At 36.8% G+C, this 22,835-nt stretch overlaps 1 protein-coding gene across 1 annotated transcript; it reads right to left on the reverse strand.

The window, feature by feature from the left end:
- Positions 1–17,960: 17,960 nt before the first annotated feature.
- Positions 17,961–19,016, reverse strand: LOC126705031 (uncharacterized). Its single transcript, XM_050403992.1, has one exon. The coding sequence runs from the start codon at positions 19,014–19,016 to the stop codon at positions 17,961–17,963; it is 1,056 nt and encodes a 351-aa protein (XP_050259949.1).
- Between the last annotated feature and the right edge of the window lie 3,819 nt (positions 19,017–22,835).

A 22,835-nucleotide genomic window follows, 5' to 3' on the forward strand; every position in this document is an offset into this window, starting at 1 on the left:
AAAACTTACCTAAGCCAATGCAAAAGAACATGTCGAAGCATTGAGGCACAATTTGTGCCTCCTTAGTATTTCAAAATATTCCTGAGGTCTCCCACGTGCTCGAACACCACCTTACTCTTCACCACCATATCATCTATATAAACCTTAATATTTTTCCCAGTTATGGTTTGAACATCCTGGTCATCATCCTATGATAGGTAGACCCTGCATTCTTCATTCTAAAGGGCATCACCTTGTAGTGGTAATTTCCAGTAGGAGTAATGAAAGCTATTTTCTCCTGATCACCCAAAGCCAATGGTATTTGATGGTACCTTTGAAAGGCATCTAAGAAGCTCATCCGAGGATGACCTACAGTTGCATCTACCAACTGATCAATTTGAGGCATAGGGAAGGGGTCTTTTGGGTAGGCCTTGTTCATATCTATGAAGTCAACACATACTCACCACTTTCCACTCTTCTTCTTTACCACCATGGTATTGGCCAGCCACTCAGGGTAAAACACCTTTTTAGTAGCCCCAACCTGCTTAAATTTGAGCACCTCTTCTTTGACAGCCTCAGAATGCTCTTTAGATGAACACCGGGGTGGTTACTTTTTGGGGACAACCGCCGGGTTGACATTTAGATAATGACAAATGAGATTTGGATCCACTCTGGGATCTTCATAAGCACTCCATGCAAACACATCAATATTCTTCCTAAGGAACACCATTAGCTCTTTCTTCTCTTGAGGAGGCAACTGAACTCCGACCTAAAAAAATTTCTCCTTATCATTACTAATAACAACCTTTTCTAGCTCCTTGATAATAGCTTAATTTTGCACATTTATATCATTATTTGAAAGCATTATCATACTTATTTTGAGTTGGGATCTTCATAAGCACTCCATGCAAACACATCAATATTCTTCCTAAGGAACACCATTAGCTCTTTCTTCTTTTGAGGAGGCAACTGAACTCCGACCTAAAAAAATTTCTCCTTATCATTACTAATAACAACCTTTTCTAGCTCCTTGGTAATAGCTTAATTTTGCACATTTATATCATTATTTGAAAGCATTATCATACTTATTTTGAGTTAATTCATGCATTTTATAAGTGGTTTTGGAATAATGCTAAATAATCAATTTTGTACTTAATTGAATTTTAATGCATAAATTTGTCTTTTGTAGGATAATGAAATTAAATAAGTGGATTTGTGCAAAGAAGAAAGCTAATGGACTTTAATTTTACAAGGGCCATGATGAAGTCAAAGAAGGCCAATCCAATTAAATTCAAGTCCAATTGGAGCAAGGAATCAAAGGAAATTTGCACCTAATCCAAGTCCAATTCGGATTAGGATTCGAGCCTGTGCACTAGTTAGTATTTGGAGCATAAATTTCAGCTCCAATGTCCAATTGAGATTATTCAAGTTGGGATGGAAAGATAACTTAATGGGCTACAACTTTGTAGTTTATGAAAAGTCCGAATTCTGAAGTTAAATGGGCCAAAAACGTCGGTTAAATGAAGCCTAAAAACCTGGGATTTCCTCCAAACGGGAATTCAACTTGTAATAGGATTCCTTGACCTATTTATAGGCTCTTTAGGGAAAAATTCAGGGAAGAGCTACTGTAGAACATAATTTAGGTTTTCTTAAAGTTTCTTTACAGTTTTTAAAGTTTTATTTGTGTTATAGCTTGCTAGAAGCCTTGCTAAGGTAAGGGGTGAAACCCAACCATTTATTGGTATGTTCTTAGCAATTATTTATTTGTTTTAATGATTATTTTTTTATTTATTTTTAATGTTTTTGATTGTTTTATTTATCTAGAAAAGTGTTTAGTTCTGTATAATCCTTTGATTTATCGTAGACTCCAGGCACGTTAAATGCTTAGTATTCTCTACGAACTAATTTACTAGCTTTGTTTTGCCAAAAATTAATCAATTGCATGAAACTACCTTAGACAATTAATTCTTGAGTTTTTATTGTTAAATCATCCGACTAAAATCATCCTTCGTATGAATTTTAGTTGAGTTATAAAATAAATATTGTTAAGACTACCAATAGATGTGTTGTGAGTGGATCCCTAAACCTTAGCGCCTTAATATATTGTTATTTTCACTCAATTTAAATTACTTTCACTAAACTATTAAAATCTCTTCAATTAAACTTTATTGTTTTAGTTTTATTCTCTTGTGGTTTGCTAATCAATTCCCTTTTCCTTGTGGATTCGATCTTGGACTTACCGAGTTATTACTTCGCAACAATCTTGCACCTGGGAGCATTATTTAAGTCATAGCACTCCTCATAACTTGCCCCTTCTAACACCACATCCATAAATGACATTGGGATCCTTGATTGCTATAAGCCTGCTTGAGTAGAGGCCGAGGACTTATCTTCAGGTTGATGCATAATTGCAGCTACTAAGCACTGCTTAGCCACGGACTGGCTCCCAACCAGCTCCTCAACTTGGTCCCCGGACGAATATTTCACTTTCAAATGCAGAGTGGAAGAAACGGCCCTTAGGGCATGAAGCGAGGGTCCTGCTACAATGGTCGTGTAGGGAGAATAAGCATCCATCATAATGAAGTCTAGCTTTACCACTTCTAAACCTGCTTGCACAGGTAGTCTAATCTGGCCTCTCGGAACAACAACTTTCCCATCAAATCCTAACAAAGGTGGATCATAAGCTATCAAATCCTCAAGTTTCAATTTTAGCCCTTTGTACAAATCAGGGTACATAATCTCTGTCCTGTTGCCTTGATCTACCAACACCCTCTTCATATACCCCCCTATCCTGAGGGTGACCGCTAAGGCATCATCATATGGCTATATGGTTCCAACCTTGTCCTCATCTAAGAAACTTAACATTGGTCGGATCTCCATCCTAGCCCTTTTCGGCTCAGGGTTAGAGTCCTCGGTAGGTGGCCGAACTACAGATATCACCCTAGAGGGGTGAGAACTAGTTCTCCCTAGAGCAGCGAAGATGACATTAATTGTGCCTAAAGGGGCTCTCGAAGAAGCATATCTCTGAGATCCCAATCTTGTCGGGTCCCCTGCCCACTAGGCTGATACAAAAATTGCTTTAACTTCCCTTCTTTGACTTGTTGCTCTAGATGACTCCGCAAAGTTCTACAATCTTCTGTGATGTGCCCTCACTCTTGGTGGTATTGACAATGAAGGCTCTAGTTGCGCTTTATAAGGTCTCCCCTATCTTATTTGGCCATTTAAAGTATGGCTCATACTTAATTTTTTCCAAGACTTGATGCACTGGCTCATGGAACACCATGCTGACCACCTGAGTAGCAGTAAACCTAGATTACCCAGCAAAGTCTCTTCGAGGCCGGTTATTGTTGTATCGGTTTGACCTGAAATCCATCCTATCTTGAGGGATAACCTTAGTCTTCCCTTTCCCTTGCTATTGGTCTTCCTCGACCCGTTTATACTCGTCAATACGGTCCATGAGCTGACGTATACTCCTTACAGGCTTCTTGGTCAAGGACTTTCTCAAATTATGCTCGGCAGGTAGGCCGACCTTGAAATTCCTAATGGCCACATCATCAAAGTCTCCATCTATCTCATTGAACATCTCCCAGTATCTGTTTGAGTACATTTTTAGGGTCTCCCCTTCTCGCATGGTCATAGATAGCAGGGAGTCTAAAGGCTGAGGAACCCTACTGCAAGTAATAAAGTGAGATCAGAATGCCCGGGTGAGCTCCTTAAAAGAATCAATAGAACCTGCTCCGAGGCCATCAAACCACATCATTGCCACATGCCCCAAATTGGACGGGAATACCTTGCACATCAAGGCCTCATTCTTGGAGTGCACAACCCTTCTTTGGTTGAAGTGGCTCACATGCTCTACAGGGTCTGTCTGACCATTATACATGGTGAATGTTGGCTAAGTAAACCACCGTGGAAGTCTTCCTCCTTCAATTCTACGTGTGAAAGGTGATTTGAAAATTTGGTTTAATGCTCTACTTATAGCGTCGTTTCCTAGGCCTTTGCAAGACAAACTCTTATTTCTGCGCTCATAAGGGTTGTCCTCATCACATGAGAAAGACTCATTGGGGGGAGTCCTTGACTTGGGCCTGTAACGGCCATCTTTATCATCATCTAAAGAAAAGTCAATATTGGAAGGAGTTTGTCTTCGTCGTTCACGGCGCAACTTCCTTTTCAAACGATCAATCTCCAGTTGCATGGTTCGGGCATTCTCCTCATGAGAGATGTGGCTCCCACTTTGAGACTGGCTCCTGCTAGTATGGGTGGTTTGCACACTAACTTCCCAGTCCCTTACTCGCTCAAGATTGAGAAAATGATCTTGACGTTGGGACCCCACAGATTCCTCCCGATTCGGATCTAAACCTACCATAATTGAACGTTGAACTCACTATCACATAAGAAATTCCCACAGACGGCGCCAATTATAAGGTCACAATTTGGTTCCTAAGCCCAAAAGGTAAAAGGATCTAGGCCCAAAGAGCCTAATACAATGAATTTGTAGAGAGTGGGTTAGAAAACTAGGCTCTAATGAGTTGGGTAACAATTATAATGGATCTAGATGACAAGAAAGTAAAGATAGACTGGTTTTATCCAAAGAAAATCGTCCTCGGCACAATCCGAGGAGATCATTTCTTGTATATATCTCTTTTAAACTTGGCTACAAGTCTAGTTCTTGTTCCTATAATTTTTTTCTCTTATTTCCAGATCCCTTTCCCTCAGGGTCTTTTTTCTATTTTATACTATCTTCTTTCTTTCATCTCCACCCTCCACGTGTAGATTAGATCGCTGTTGTTGATCCTTATTCCATTAGCACCTTCTTGAAATCTTTGAGAGTAGCTGTAAGGCTGAAAATTACTGTTCAGGTATCACTTCCTCATTAATGTGGCCAGAGAGTTAGCTACAAAGCATTCAATGCAGTGGTAGTAGCATCCTCTTAGATATTTCATGGCTTCCCTCTGTCCTGTGCTTTCATGATGCGTATCCTTATCAATAGAATCTCTTGGAACATTGTCTTGGATGGCAGACCACACCTTCAGACCTCTGCTTTGCTAAGCCAAGGAGGCATTCCTCCTTGGACCACTTTCTTGGACTCTTATGACCAAACCCCACCTCTTCATTCACTAATACAGACTCCCACGATAGCATTTACCCGTCCTCGGACTTCTAGCTATCCTCGGATTGGAACCCCAACCCAACATATATATAGATATATACTACTGGGCCTATCACACGTACAAAAGTTATGATTCAAAATCTAAGAAAGAGAATGAAATATATGGTAAAATGTTAGGACATATGTGTTTCACTTGTTAGGAACATATGTCACTATTTTATGTAATTGGCTTATCCTTTGACAAAATGCACTTTACTTGTATTTGGGTAGATTTAGGATGTATTTAAATACTTCAAGAAACCATGTTTCAAGATCAAGTGTTGAAGCCTTCAAGTCTGTCCAAGAAAACAAGCTGATAGTGCAAATTCATTAAAGCTCGATAGCTGGCTCGACAGCTGCATCTATCGAGCTTAAGAAAGCTGTTCAAAGCCCGGTGTGCTCGACACCTTCTCGACAGCTGCTCGACACCTCCTATCTGTCGAGGTTTAAGAATTTCAGAATTCTGATATGATTTTCTTGAGATCTGTGAATATGTATTTGAGCTTTTTTTCTCCTAACCCTAGACATATAAAAGGATTTTTTTAAGGGCCGTCAAATTATTCACAAGTTACACAAGCAATGAGCAAAATCTGTTAAAGCAAATTGTGACCGGAGACGAAGTTCTTGCCCTAGTTCATCTCTTTCTCTTGAAGAAGTTGCTGTATATGTGCACTGTAGGGTTTTGTGACCAAGCATCTTCTTGATCTTCATCGGGTGGATGAACTGAAGAACTTTGCAACCAACAATCTTCTTAGTTGGTGATTGAAGTCGCGTACTGGGATTCGTGCAATTGGTTAGTCACGTACTTGGGAGTCATGAATCAGAAAGGGGAACTGTCACTACAGAACAAGTCCAATTGGGTATTGGGGTAAGGGTTCAACTGTAGGTTGGTAAGGTACTTAAGATTCCTTTACTTGTAACCACTTGTTGTGATCATAGTGGAGTTTCGGGAGTGGTGACCTGAAAATCACCCGGTGGGGTTTTTACCGTTAGGTTTTTCCCATTCGTAAACAAATCACTGTGTTATTTAATATCTGTTGCATAATTAGTTTATTGGTGATTTTTTTTGTGCTACCACGCGTTTGCATGATAAATTGATTAATTAATAACATGACTAATTAATTAATTAATTTCTATCACAAAGGGCCATTCAGTTTGTGGCCTATCAAGTGGTATCAGAGCAGGCACACTCTGATTAGGGTTTAATCTTTGTTGTGTTGATCCATTGACCCTGTTTGTCATAGATAGAGGACAGTCATTAATCATACCTCCTTTATTTGATGGCACTAACTATGCATATTGGAAAGTACGCATGAGAGCTTTCTTGCAGTCATTAGATGAGAAAGTGTGGCAAGCTGTGGAGATAGGCTGGACTAAGCCTACAGAAGCACCAGCCGACTGGGATGATGCCAAGATTAAGGCGGCAAACTTCAACAGCAGAGCATTGAATGCGTTGTTCAGTGTAGTCACCAATGAGGAGTTCAAGAAGATATCCTCAACTGAAACTGCCAAGGAGGCTTGGACCATCCTCCGGACAATCTATGAGGGTATAAAGGCTGTAAAAGATTCAAAGTTTCAGAGGCTCACTACAAGCTTTGAAGAGATAAAAATAGAGGAGGATAAGTTATTCGATGAGTTCTATGCCAAGCTAAAGGGCATAGTCAACTCAACCTTCAATCTTGGGGAAACCATTCCTGAATCCAAGATTGTAAGGAAGGTGCTCAGATCTCTACCTGAGAGATTTCATGCCAAGATCACAGCAATAGAGGAATCAAAGGATATTGATAAGATTCCTTTGACTGAGCTGGTTGGAAACTTGCAGACCTACAAGCTAGGGTTGACAAGGATTGGCAAGATGGGTAAAGGCAAGAGCATGGCACTGAAGGCCAAGAGCAGTGACACAGATGAGTCTTCTGATGATGAAGATTCCAAGATGAAGTCGTACATCACCAGGCAGTTCAAGAAGTTTATGAAGAACGCAAATGGAAAGGGTTTCGATAAGGACCGCAGGCAATCCAGTTCTTCTCAGTTTAAAGGCCAAGACAAAGGGAAGAAGGATGCTAAGGAAGGTGGTCAATACATTGTTCCCATAGGACCTAAGTGCTTTGGGTGTCAAGGCTTCGGTCACATGAAACATGAGTGTCCTATATATCTTAAGAGCATTGGGAAGAGTAAGGCACTTGCTGTTACCTTGAGTGACATTGAGCTTGAGGATGATTCCAACAATGAGGATGACGGAGTCTTAAATGCCTTCACTACCACTGTTAATCCTACTGATGGTATTGTCGAAGATGTGATTGAAGAAGAGGAATTGGTGGAATCTAAGTTTGAAAAGATGGATGATCAAGATGACATTTATACAGCCTATGAAAAACCGTACAAGCTCTCTAAGAAGCATGAGAAATTGTATAGGCTAACCACCAAGAAGCTCAATGATGTGGAACTTGACCGTGAGGAGCTTTCCACAAAGTTTGATGAGGCTAATCAGACTATTGGAGCACTGAGGTTTGAGAACAATTTCTTAGCTGAGAAGACCAAGAAGCTTAAAGCAGAGCTATTTCAAGTCAGAGCTCAATTGGAAAGGACTTCAAGCGCAAAGCTTGATGAGATGCTCAACATTCAGAAATCTGCTTCAGATCGAACAGGCTTAGGGTATGGTCTCTCTTCCTCTAATATTACTTCTTTTAGTACTACTGTTTTTGTTCCTCCTGCTAATAATATTAAAATTGAGAACAATGAGATTAAAATTGAATTAGCTAGTGAGAATATAGATAAGGGTAAATCTATCTTAGGAGCACCCCCTAAGCTTGAGAAGAAAGATGTTAGAAACCCTAGGGCTAAGAAGGCTAACTCTCAAAAGCCTAAACAAAAGAAGCAGTATCTCTGTCATCATTCTGGAGCAGTTGTTCATACTTGACCAAATTGCTACAAGTGGCTTGCCACTCAATAGAGCAACAGCATGATAGCATCTGGAAACCAGAATCAGCTTCGATCCTCTCTTGCTCCCCTTGGAGATCTTCTCAAAGCCCTTATATTCCTTTCGAACTTGGATGGTTTTTCTCCCTCACCGCTATTTCAAGGGTTTAATCAAAGGAAAAGTTCTTCCAGGGTGTGGAAGGAAAAGGGCTTCAAGTGATTCTGACACTTTTCTCTCTCTCTTCTTGTTTTTTTGTGTGTGCATTACTTACGTGTTTTGCTTTCAAGTTTTGAGTCAGTTTAGTTTTTATGCTTTGGGTGTTTAACACGTTTTTGTTTGGTTATTTTTTCTGTTTTGCTTTGTTTTGTTTTACAAATAAAAATAAAATAAATTTTTTTATGAAAAATCAGAAAAATACAAAAATAGTGCGTGTTTTGTGTACATTGGTACTTGTGTACCTTGGATGGCCATTAAAACAAAGTCTTCTAAACTTTGTATCATTTGTAGCTTAGATGAGCATTTCTATGCACAACTAAGCAAGTGAGCTTTGTGGCTCTTGTTAGTGATGAGTAAGATTAAGTTATCTCTTGTACTTAACACTCATATCACTCTTTTTGACGGGAAGGACTAAAAAATCTAAGAGAAAGGCATTAATAACCATCTCACCACTGTTGCCCGCCAATCATAATATGACACCTGTATGCTTCGGTATAGCAAAAGTGCAGTGTCAATGACATTTGTGTGCTTAGGCATAGCAAAATTGGAATGTCAAATGTCATTGGGTATTTCTTTTCTCTCTCTAATATGCCCATGCATGATATGCTTAAAAGAAAAATATGCAAAAGAAAAATCAAAAGCAAAAAGATAAAAAATGCTTCAAAAATGATTGCAAGCGTGTATTCTAGGAGATGTGAGAGTTATAGGATGTACCTCAAAGGTGATAGTCCACATCAAGCAGTTATGATTGTGTGTGAGTTAAAGTGATTTTCTCATATCTCAAATCATCATAACATGTATACACATATGCAATCTTGCGATGTTTTTCACGCACAACACGCAATATTCTTTGCTATTCTTGATACATGCGTAGGTACAATGTGATTTGACCATCACAAGGTTTTACATGTGTTAATGTATGCTCACTAAATTGTCTTGACTTGTTTTTGAAATATAAAATTGGTTAGATTTGTTTAGTGTGTGTGTGTGTGTTTTTGAAGATCCATGTGCTTAAAATTTTTATTGAGAGATGATTTTGAGAGCTTAATATGTTGATTGGATCATTGGTTGAGTTGCATGTTGGATTGCATTCATGTCTGTGTTTTTCACATCTCGAAAAAAAAACTGGTTTTATAAGCTAGCTCAACACCTCCTCGATACCTTGCTGTTTGTCGAGCTTCTTCAGCTTTTTCTTATCACAATTCCGATAGCTCCTTGACACCTGGTGGATCGATCAAGAATGCTTTTGCCTCCTCGATAGCTTCTCGACACTTGCTGGATCGATCGAGATTCTGATCTGGTATCTGATGATTTGTTCCTCGACACCTCCTCGATACCTGCATCTGTCGATGACCATTTTCTCGACACCTTCCTCGACAGATGTCTTGACACCTCTCGACACCTTCATCTATCGAGATTTACTGTTGGTCTATTTAAACATCCTCGTGCGATCCGTCCCTCATTTCTCTCGATCTCTCTCTCGATACTTCTCTGATTTCTCTCCCAAACTCGCTCATCTCACTCCAATAATTGTTCCTCAAGGTTTCTTCAAGCTTTTTCAAGTTTTTCTTCACTTGGTAAGCTTCTTATCCTTTTACATTCATGCATTTCATGTTTTGAAATCTAGGTTTTGGGATTTTTGAAAATTTTTTAGGGTTTTTCAAAATTGATGAGTTATTATTGAAATTTTGGGATGGGTTTTCACTTAAATGAGTTTAAAACATCATACATTGCATCACATTAGCATTATAATATCATGCATCTAGATGTGTGCTTTCTGTTTGTGTGTTGATAGGTTTGGATTGGGCTAAGCCTATGATGAAATTTCTTTTTCATGTCACACGTTTATGCATTTCCTATGCATAAGTACTCTCTTTTCAATATATTTGTTATATTTGAAATTGCGTGGGACTTTTCTGATTGTCTTTCTTTTTCTCCCTCTCTTTCTGTTTACGTTAGTTGTGTCTATGGCACCTAAGCGTAAATCCATTCCAACCCGAAACCCTCTTCGTTCCGGAGCTTCTTCATCCTCTGATCCTACTCTGTCTTATATTCGGTTCCGTGATGATGATGCCTTCAAGGCATTCTCGGAGAACTTTTCTAGACGAGGCATTCATTCGGAACGCCAAGTCATTCTGTCGGACTTTGCCGACACCGACCTTCCCACTATCATTCACAGTAGGGGATGGGAGTCACTGTGTGATGTCTCGATCACCTGTCCTCTCGTGCTTATCCAAGAGTTTTACTGCGACATGCACGGGATTGATCGTTCAGTACCTCTTTTCTTTACTCGTGTTCGAGGTATGCGCATTCCTATCACACCGCAACTTGTTGCGGATGTGCTTTGGGTCCTTAGGATAGAGTTTCCTGACTATCCTAGTTGTGAGCGTCTGAGGACTGTGTCCAAGGATGAGCTCATGTTTGCTTTCTGTGAGTGCCCTTCTGTTTGGGGTGAGCGTCAGTTTACATGATGTAGACCTTTTGCTAAAGGTCCTAGATTCATGAACATGGTGATGACCTTTGTTTTGCATCCACTCTCTCACTATAACTCCATTACAGAGTGCTCAATTTTTGTTATCTCTTCTTGAGCATCTTACTATATATTTCCCTTCTCACTTCATTCTTTCTATTATAGATGTTTATCTAGATTCGGGGTCCTGTGATAAACTCATCTTTCATTCCGCTATCATGAGGATCTTACGCCATTTTTCCATTCCTTTTCCCTCTTCCGACCATTTCACTGTCATGTGTGCCATAGATTACGCTACCATTAAACGTTGCGAGGCCCAATTTCGGTTGCGGCAGTTGGATTCAGCAACTCCTCCCTCCCATTCAGCTCCATCCACGTTTGCTCCTTCCTCTTCTTTGAGTGATGTGACGTTAGGAGACACCATGGCGTAGCTGCAGCATATGGATGCTCGCCTAGATACACTCTCTATGAAGTTGTATCAGGTGAACGTTCGTGTCGGTCGTATTGCACAGCGACAGGCGTCCATGGGTGGTTTTGCTCCTGAGGCTACTCCTTCACCACCTTCTCCTGTGGCTTCTGATTCTGAGGATGAGGATGATGATGATGGTGATGACGATGATGCTTCGAATGATGCTGATGGAGATGCTAGCTCTACCGATGAGATGTCTACTTGACACTTTTACCCTTTGTCACTCGTGACAAAAAGGGGGAGTAGTTTTGGATATGAGAGTAGTCATTCTTAGGGGGAGAGTTAGTATAGGATCATTTTGTTAAGAGGAGTTTTGATATGTTTTGAGGGATGTAGTGAGGATAGTATGTATCTTTTCTTTTCTTTCTTTTTAGATACATTATTCTTGTACATGAGGTCTTGTGACCATTTATAGACATACATTGTACTTTACTTCTATTTATATTAATGTATGTTTTTCTTTCACCTACCCCTTCATGTGTTGTTTCTTTTCTCCCTTTATACACATGCTTCTTATTACTTGTATGCAATCTATTATTTCTGTTTCACACAAAGATGCCTTGATGAGTTTTGTTTAAAGTGTTTCAGAAATACAGATTGTCAAAGTCTACTTGCCACAAACTCTCTTCTTGCAAAATTTTTCAAGAATTTGTGTTAGGATAGATTTTATTGTATTCAACAATTGAATATGAGTTGAGTGATTTATGACTTCTCTCATATGCTCATTTGTTTGTTGTGGTTTTGTCACAGATTGCCAAAGGGGAGATTGTTAGGACATATGTGTTTCACTTGTTAGGAACATATGTCACTACTTTATGTAATTGGCTTATCCTTTGACAAAACGCACTTTACTTGTATTTGGGTAGATTTAGGATGTGTTTAAATATTTCAAGAAACCATGTTTCAAGATCAAGTGTTGAAGCCTTCAAGTCTGTCCAAGAAAACAAGCTGATAGTGCAAATTCATTAAAGCTCAACAGCTGCATCTATCGAGCTTAGGAAAGTTGTTCAAAGCCCGGTGTGCTCGACACCTTCTCGACAGCTGCTCAACACCTCTTATTTGTCGAGGTTTAAGAATTTAAGAATTCTGATATGATTTTCTTGGGATTCGTGAATATGTCTTTGAGCTTTCTTTTCTCCTAACCCTAGACATATAAAAGGATTATTTTAAGGGCCGTCAAACTGTTCACAAGTTGCACAAGCATTGAGCAAACTCTGTTCAAGCAAATTGTGACCGGAGATGAAGTTCTTGCCCTACTTCATCTCTTTCTCTTGAAGAAGTTTCTGTGTATGTGCACCGTAGGGTTTTGTGACCAAGCATCTTCTTGATCTTCATCGTATGGATGAACTGAAGAACTTTGCAACCAACAATCTTCTTAGTTGGTGATTGAAGTCGCGTACTGGGATCCGCGTAATTGGTTAGTCATGTACTTGGGAGTCGTGCATCAGAAAGGGGAACTGTCACTATAGAACGAGTCCAATTGGATATTGGGGTAAGGGTTCAACTGTAGGTTGGTAAGGTACTTGGGATTCCTTTACTTGTAACCGCTTGTTGTGATAATAGTGGAGTTTCGGGAGTGGTGACCTGAAAATCACCCGGTGGGGTTTTTGTCGTTAGGTTTTCCCCATTCGTAAACAAATCATCGTATTATTTATTTTTCGTTGCATAATTAGTTTATTGGTGATTTGTTTGTGCTACCACGCGTTTGCATGATAAATTGATTAATTAATAACTTGACTAATTAATTAATTAATTTCTATCACAAGGGGTCATTCAGTTTGTGGCCTGTCATAAAATATATAGTAAATTTGAAGGTGCAACATTTCTTGTCATAGATCTCTTTATGTGCTTGTGACGGTGTATTCATTTGAGCTCCTTCTAGCTTGTTTGGGAGAGAATAAAAGTAAAATATATTGAAAAGGAATTTCAAGGAATATTGTATCCATTTGCCTATTTGAAAGTATAATAGAAATGAATAAAATGATACACATTCCATTTCCATTCTTTTTTTTGAGAAAACATTCCCACTTATGTATACCTCTCGATCCCAAAAAATAAAAAGTTAATTCCTCTTAAAAGTGGGATAAACATTATTTTCTTTTTTCAAATAAAAGTAAAAAATTGATTTTATCCTTATTAATTATTAAAAAAAGCAAAGAAGAAAAAAAAAGTGAATGATATATAATGGTAATTTTTTATCAACTCTCTAACATAATAATAAAAATACATCATATTTTCATTCCATTTCATTGCATTCTGGTTTTTAATAAACTCATTTTCATTCCATTTCATTGCATTTTGGTTTTTAATAAACCCCTCAAACACAAGTACTCAAATGATATATATTAAGAATAACTCAATAATAATATGATCATAATTGGCCTTTGCTTCTGAGTTTAGCCAACATGTAGTGTAAGTTTTAGACACTTTTATTAAGGAAATTAAGTAAAGTTTATTTTACTTGGATTTATGTATGAATATGTGAATTTAAGTATGTATGTGCCCTCACAGTAGCACTACATTAAACAAAAATTTTATCTCTCTAATCTTTCTCTAGATAAATCTTTGTCTTCTAACACATATACCATAAAGCTACTCCACCACTTTATTTATAGAGACTAATACATTTACCTTTTTCTAACAAAAAAGAAAAAAAATTGTTTAATATAACATAATTAAGTTCAAACCTACCAGATTCCATAGCTTTTGAGTGGAGTTTGTGGTGTGTCTTCGTGTTAGAATCCCTTTCCTTTCCCTTATGTGTGTGTGTTTGTTTCAAAAAAAAAAGTTCAAACCTACCGACTTCAACTTTTGGGCCAAATGACATCCTTATGTGTTCTATTTAAACTCTTTAATTAAAATCCCATTATGATGTTATGTGCTCAATCTCCATACGTACCATCTAACTCTAATTATGGAGTGGAGGATGGACACTACGTCTTCTTGCATTTTTTTTCTTCACTTACATTTTTCATAACACAAAATATAATAATTATATAGTGAATAGGTGTCACGACCCAAATCCATGGAACATGAATTTAGATGCATGACCAAACTACTAAACTTATATAACTCCATAAACATGATTAATCCAAAATAAATTAAAAACTCCAAAGAAACAATACTCTTAAATAAAACCTCTTACAAAATCCAAAGTCCACAAATTTAGAATAATCTCCAAAATACAGTGAAATCTAAAGCAGAATAACAAAAAAAAAATATAACTAATAATCTTTTAAGACTTCCAGTATTATTGACTTCGCCTAAAACTCCCACGCTCTACCTTGCACCTTACGAAGCAATCCAAAGGTTTTGTTACTCAACTAAACTTTAATCTGAAAAAAAATTGTAATTGATGGGGTGAGCCACACATCCAGTAAGCAATTATACAAGATATACTAATTTACTTGATAATAACAATTATTCCAAATGCAGAGGCATATCAAAGGTCACAATATCTAATTGAACATAAATCAAAGGATGCTTGACTCTCTTAGGAAAGGAATAAGAACTGAAGAGTTATATAAATATTTTTACAATTCTTGAGTAAATATGAAAATTAAATTTGCTAAAAGAAACATTTTAAATACCATTTAAGAATAGGAATATGACTAAAATCACTTGGTTTTAACAAATTTAAAGAACAAGAACCTTTTTAGAAACTTACTTTGAAACTCAATTATTTTCGGAAAATAGTTTAGTTTAGAAATCATATTTTAAATGAGATTTGGAAATTCAAAACATTATTTCAAATTCGAAGTCTCTCTTTAAAACATTGTCTAAAAGTCAAAGTTTCTCTTTCAATAATGTAAAAATAATGCTTTCAATAAACTTTAGAAAACGTAAGCTTTAAAAACACAACTTTTGAAAATGTAAGGTTGAATTTATTCAACCATCTAATTGGCTTTATTCCGTGCCAAATTTGCTTGTAATTCAGCATTTAGTAACCCTGTATTTAGGTGGGATTGTTGTAAGGGTAGTGAGTGAGATAGTGTGAAGATTGCTCAAGAGTGTGCAAGAAAACAGAGTGTCGCGGCTAGGACTCGCGACTGGACTCGCGGCTTCAACCCGCCAGAAGATGCACACGTGCCAAGCATGCTGGAAGATGAACAGTCATGCTAGCTGGAGCACTACAGGACAAAACAGGACAACTGGCCATACGGTTAACTCGCGACTGGAACTCGCGACTCAGTCAAGCCGCGAGGTCAAGCCGCGAGCCACCCCTGTTTTGGAAAAACCTGACGTTTCGCATTCCACTCCTCTTCAGTATAAATACCCTTTTAACCCACGATTGAAAGAGAGCTTCCAGAGAGAATTTTGAGAGAGAAACCCTAAAGAAAAACCAGATTGTTTCACCCACAATCTCTACCTTAGAGTCTCATCAAATTCCCTCACTCTCTTCCTCTCCATTGTCAAATCCTTGAGAGGCCATTATACCAAACCTGGTTCTCACCATTATCATCTCTGTGAGACAGTCGTTTGGAGTTCTGGGAAGCAGTTAGGAAGGAGCCAATCTTCATTGGTTGATGCTACGGTGTAGTAGCGGAATCCGGAAAGCTAGAAAAGAAAAAGGTTCGGCGCAACCTCGTTGGAGTAAGAAGCTTGGAAGGCTTAGGTGCACTGGGTAGATTAGGCTTGGAGGGTCTATTGCTGTCCTTGTATCCCAACTGTATTTTCTAGTGGATTGATTACCGCTTGGAGGGCGGCGGAGAGGTTTTTCGCCGAGGTCTTCGGTTTCCTCTTCGATAACACATCGGGTGTTATCTTTGTGTTTGCATCTTCCTTCCTCTCTATCTCTGCCTTTATATTATCTGCTGTGATTTTATTATGTTATGGCTTAGATAGTTTTTATCCTATTTCATATTATAGCATATGTTAAGTTTCCGCACACTTGTTGTTTAACATATTGCTTGTGTTGGTTAAGTTAATTTTTGGGGGTCTAAACGTTCAAAAGTGTATTGGTACACGTTTTTGAACTTTCAGAAAACTTTTGACTTCTAAGAACCTAAAGAATAAAACTTGTGCATATTATGCATAATTACTTACAGCACTTGAATCACTCTGAAAGTCCAACTGAAACACCCTCCAAATAGTCTCAAAATACTCTTAGATGGGACCTAGAATCAATCATGGAAATTACTTAATATCCTCCCTAAAATATAAATCTCACTAACCTATACAAACTGACTCACAAGTAAAATACTTTGCTGAATTAAATGATAGCACTAACGCCAAGCATCTCTACCCAAAAATGTGTTTCCTTGAATTTATCAAACCCATAGGCAGCAGCTGATACTATAAGATTTAAATATATAACCCCAAAGAAAACTGTGGGCCGAATCTATTATGACTTTGCTCAAGGACTTAATTTCATTGACCCTAATGGATTTAATACCACAATAATTTGGGATGAAATTACAATTCGGATAAAAGAAACAAATCTATCATTAACCTTTTAAAGAATAGAAGACGTGTTGAACCTTAAGTATCATTCTGATTGGAATTAGTCAACGCCTAGGCAATAGACCATTAAAGCTACAATACGGAGAATAGGACCCTGACAAAAATGAGGGATAACAAGTGACATAAGGGTGGGGTCAAGTGCAGAATTTCCAGCAAGTTAGAATTAGAGTTACGGTAGCCCAAAAAAAAATCATATGGCCCTACAAAAGTGACGCTAGCCTTATACATGGATTAACAATTTCGGCTTTTGTCCAAGGGTCCGAACAGTGGCAATCTAAGATTCCAGAATAATTGAAACCGTGTAAAATCATAACCTAAGAAATTACCAATTCAACAATCTACACATCACTAAAATTTTCCAAAATAAAATTCTAATTCTTTAATTCTTATTTCTAACGGTGAGAAATCATACCTTGAACAATCTGATTGTCTTTTCACTTGTACGTGCTTTAAACTCCAAGGAAAGACCTCTTAGCCTCTTTGATAAAACCTTTTTCTATGAAAACCCTAGTTTATCTTTTCCTCCACCTTATATATTAACACATAAGAGACGTGGGCTTGGTGGGGTAGTGGGCTGGAGTTTAAAACTCACTTGAACTTATCTCTTTATTTTGCAAGGAGCCCATAAAACATCTTCCTCTCTTTCTTTATTTATTTATTTATTTATTTATTTATTTATTTTAATTGCCTCACTAAATTGTATGCACCAAAACTTTAATTTTCTCACCTATTTGTAGCACCACAAAATTGTCTACTCCCATCTTATTGTGCACACACATATAGTACCTCAACTCTATATAAAAATTGACAAGGTACAGTGATAATCATAAAATCAAAATTTGGGATATTACACTCTTCCCCCCTTAAAATAAGTTTAGTCCTCTATACTTGGCGTACCTTAGTCCTTGAACATAGAAAGATATTAGTCAACCAAATTAGCATCACTAAAACTCAGTACTGTCAATAACATGTATGAATGGCAATCTTAAGAATATCTTCCTTCTTAACTTTGAGTTGATGGTAACCTGATTTAAGAACAATCTTGGGTAATCGACATTTTTTTTTTCCCCCTCACTGTCATCCTATTCAATCGCCTATTGTCTACGCATAATATCCTTTCCACAGAAAAATACACTATTGCATACAACCCTTGTTTGGAACTCAAAAATATCCTAATAACCAATTCACATTATATCATATCAAAATCTCAAATCTTTAAGAGAAATTAAGTCAGCCATTACTTCCTTATCTACTATCATAATTATACAATACTTACACAAACTCAACAACCATCATTTCACTTAATAAGAGAAAATAAGGAGATGGTACCTGACTTAGTTTCCTCATCCCTTTGCCCAGTAATAGCAAACACTCGTCCTTGGATTTTTGGCCTTGGATTCACATCATTAAGCTTAACCATCGGCTCATTCTTCAAAGCTGGGCAATCTTTGATACGATGACCCATTTTTCCACACTTAAAACATGCCCCACTTTCACGATAGCAAACACCGTTATGCTTTTTACCACACTTCGAACAATTCTCTATTACTTGTTGCACCACCTTAGGCTCTACTTCTATTGTAGTCTTCTTTTTGAATGGTTTGTCATTTTCATTTTCTTTTTGAGATTCTTCAGGCTTGGATCTCTTTTTATTTTGATCTCGAATCCTCTGATAGTCTTCACATTCCTTCTCAACAACTTTTGCAGTTTCTACTACCTCAGAATAAGCCTTCAATCGTAAGGCTGCCATCCTAGTTCTGATACTTGGTCGTAGACCCCTTTGAAATTTCTTAGCTTTCCTAGCATCATCAGACACAATATGAGGAGCAAATCGGGCCAACTCAGTAAATTTAGCCTCATACTGTAATACAGTTTTATTCCCTTGAATGAGCTCCATAAACTCCACTTCTTTCTCATCCCGTATACTTTCTGGAAAATATTTCTCATAAAAAGCATCAAGGAAAATAGTCCAAGTCAATATCTCATCTTTCTCAAGTGGCAAAGTCTTTTTAGTGGATCTCCACCAATGCTCCGCTTCCCCTTTCAGCATAAATGAAGCAAAAGAGACTTTTTGCACTTCAGTACAACCAACCACATCAAATATTTTCTCCATTTGCATTATCCAAGTCTCTGCTTCAGTAGGATTAGGGTTTCCCAAAAATGAAGGAGGACCCATTTTCCTAAATTGCTCAATGGTACATCCTTCAATCTCAGCATCTTTGGGCTTAGCTGTTCCACTAGTACTAACATGTTTTTCCACCACCTCAGCAAGACTTCTAATAGCATTAAAAACACCCTCAAGGTTTTCAGCATTTGGCTCAGAACTAGAAGGGGCAGAATTGCGGGGTGGCATTTTCCTATAACCAAACAAACAACACTTTAGAGTTGGATAAACCTCAAAGAAAAATCATAGTATATGAGAGATACTAAAGCTTTTACATTTCTTATGATCCTAAGCATATAGGCACACAGCTTCTAACAATGCTTCTAACAATTATCAAACCCATAAAATACCCATTGATTATCCAATGATTCAAGCCTATTCTTCCACATCCTATACAAAAACATCAGAAGTCCTAATTGTCTACAGAATCATAACCTAGAGCTCTGATACCAACACTGTCACGACCCAAATCCATGGAACATGAATTTAGATGCATGACCAAACTACTAAACTTATATAACTCCATAAACATGATTAATCCAAAATAAATTAAAAACTCCAAAGAAACAATACTCTTAAATAAAACCTCTTACAAAATCCAAACTCCACAAATTTAGAATAATCCCCAAAATATAGTGAAATCTAAAGCAGAATAACAAAAAAAAAAATATAACTAATAATCTTTTAAGACTTCCAGTATTATTGACTTCGCCTAAAACTCCCACGCTCTACCTTGCACCTTACGAAGCAATCCAAAGGTTTTGTTACTCAACTAAACTTTAATCTGGAAAAAAATTGTAATTGATGGGGTGAGCCACACATCCAGTAAGCAATTATACAAGATATACTAATTTACTTGATAATAACAATTATTCCAAATGCAGAGGCATATCAAAGGTCACAATATCTAATTGAACATAAATCAAAGGATGCTTGACTCTCTTAGGAAAGGAATAAGAACTAAAGAGTTATATAAATATTTTTACAATTCTTGAGTAAATATGAAAATTAAATTTGCTAAAAGAAACATTTTAAATACCATTTAAGAATAGGAATATGACTAAAATCACTTGGTTTTAACAAATTTAAAGAACAAGAACCTTTTTAGAAACTTACTTTGAAACTCAATTATTTTCGGAAAATAGTTTAGTTTAGAAATCATATTTTAAATGAGATTTGGAAATTCAAAACATTATTTCAAATTCGAAGTCTCTCTTTAAAACATTGTCTAAAAGTCGAAGTTTCTCTTTCAATAATGTAAAAATAATGCTTTCAATAAACTTTAGAAAACGTAAGCTTTAAAAACATAACTTTTGAAAACTTTTGACTTCTAAGAACCTAAAGAATAAAACTTGTGCATATTATGCATAATTACTTACAGCACTTGAATCACTCTGAAAGTCCAACTGAAACACCCTCCAAATAGTCTCAAAATACTCTTAGATGGGACCTAGAATCAATCATGGAAATTACTTAATATCCTCCATAAAATATAAATCTCACTAACCTATACAAACTGACTCACAAGTAAAATACTTTGCTGAATTAAATGATAACACTAACGCCAAGCATCTCTACCCAAAAATGTGTTTCCTTGAATTTATCAAACCCATAGGCAGCAGCTGATACTATAAGATTTAAATATATAACCCCAAAGAAAACTGTGGGCCGAATCTATTATGACTTTGCTCAAGGACTTAATTTCATTGACCCTAATGGATTTAATACCACAATAATTTGGGATGAAATTACAATTCGGATAAAAGAAACAAATCTATCATTAACCTTTTAAAGAATAGAAGACGTGTTGAACCTTAAGTATCATTCTGATTGGAATTAGTCAACGCCTAGGCAATAGACCATTAAAGCTACAATACGGAGAATAGGACCCTGACAAAAATGAGGGATAACAAGTGACATAAGGGTGGGGTCAAGTGCAGAATTTCCAGCAAGTTAGAATTAGAGTTACGGTAGCCCAAAAAAAAATCATATGGCCCTACAAAAGTGACGCTAGCCTTATACATGGATTAACAATTTCGGCTTTTGTCCAAGGGTCCGAACAGTGGCAATCTAAGATTCCAGAATAATTGAAACCGTGTAAAATCATAACCTAAGAAATTACCAATTCAACAATCTACACATCACTAAAATTTTCCAAAATAAAATTCTAATTCTTTAATTCTTATTTCTAACGGTGAGAAATCATACCTTGAACAATCTGATTGTCTTTTCACTTGTACGTGCTTTAAACTCCAAGGAAAGACCTCTTAGCCTCTTTGATAAAACCTTTTTCTATGAAAACCCTAGTTTATCTTTTCCTCCACCTTATATATTAACACATAAGAGACGTGGGCTTGGTGGGGTAGTGGGCTGGAGTTTAAAACCCACTTGAACTTATCTCTTTATTTTGCAAGGAGCCCATAAAACATCTTCCTCTCTTTTTTATTTATTTATTTATTTTAATTGCCTTACTAAATTGTATGCACCAAAACTTTAATTTTCTCACCTATTTGTAGCACCACAAAATTGTCTACTCCCATCTTATTGTGCACACACATATAGTACCTCAACTCTATATAAAAATTGACAAGGTACAGTGATAATCATAAAATCAAAATTTGGGGTATTACAATAGGTATTTAATAGGGTTATGATTGTACGTGATACTATATATTCTTTTATTTAGGAAAAAACAATTATGTGACAATATTTTGCTAGATGATGCAAAAGTCCTTACTTAAATGTTACGATAGTTGGTAGCTCTATCTTTATATAATTTAATATTTACTTCAAAAGTCTAAACCAAACATGATCTTTAGGTCAAATGTCATAGACCTTTCCAATTGTAGAAGATTATGATCTTTCAATATATAATAGTAAATATTACAGTAAAACAATCAAGGATGCAAAATGGTACATATGTGGAACATCAATACCCAATCACAGTTAGTATATTTATTCTCAATCATCTCAATTATTCAGAGCTCATAACATTGCTTGTAATTGTAAGGACATGGAAAGAAAATACATAAATTACAGAAAATCACTTGATTTAGAATGTGACTCATAACTATAAAATGAGCAATCAATCCCTTAACATGAATTCAAAATTATAAATAGTCTTTAATTTAATAATAAGAAGAAGAGGAAGAAAAGAACGCACTCATTATTTGCTACAACACAACAAAACATAAAAAGAGAGAGTAGCAAGTAAATTTTCCTATGGCACGCACGTTGTATTAGTAATTATCTATATCAGCGGAATATAGGCATCACAAAGAATTTCATGGTTCCATTCATGCAATGAATGCCATTGTGCTCACCGCAAGCAAAGTAGTGAGGCTTCCATGGCCTTTTCAACACAAACTCAAAGCCCTCCGTAGCTCCTTGTGTTGCATTTCCCAGCTTCTGGGGCATTTCTCAGGTCACATTTAATAAAGCTCTGGAGGTTTGGTAGCAAGTAAGCACTGTGAGGATATGTGTTTAGAGTTGAGGGATCATATTTGAAAACTACAATTAACATCATCTATGTAGTCACTTTTCATGCATATTTGCATTCATGAGCAAAAAAAAAAAAAAAAATGTACACATTTTTCATGTTCCTTAAGGATCCAAATTGATAATCTATGAATAAATAAAGTGAAGACAAAATTCAAAGTTAGAATTGACCATTTTAATATCATGATGTGTGAGTTTTTAGACCCCTTAAAGCACAATTGGATTAACCTAGTTAATTAGCCAAGTTATTTACTTAGTCCAAATTCCAAATCTAGCTTATCACAATCAAACAATCATATCATGCATAGCAGCGGAAATATAAATAACATGATATGATGACCTAGGAAACCAAATCGGTAAAAACCTGGGGAGGATTTAACCTAGCTATCCTCAAGGTAAACTTGAATCCACTATGAAAGAATCGAAGTTTTACAATAGGATTTAGACCATTAACATCCTATTGCTACCCACTAGTAAAAACTTACTGACACGACCATGTACAAGCTCTGA

This window comes from Quercus robur, chromosome 11, assembly GCF_932294415.1.
Source record: "Quercus robur chromosome 11, dhQueRobu3.1, whole genome shotgun sequence".
Lineage (NCBI taxonomy): Eukaryota > Viridiplantae > Streptophyta > Magnoliopsida > Fagales > Fagaceae > Quercus > Quercus robur.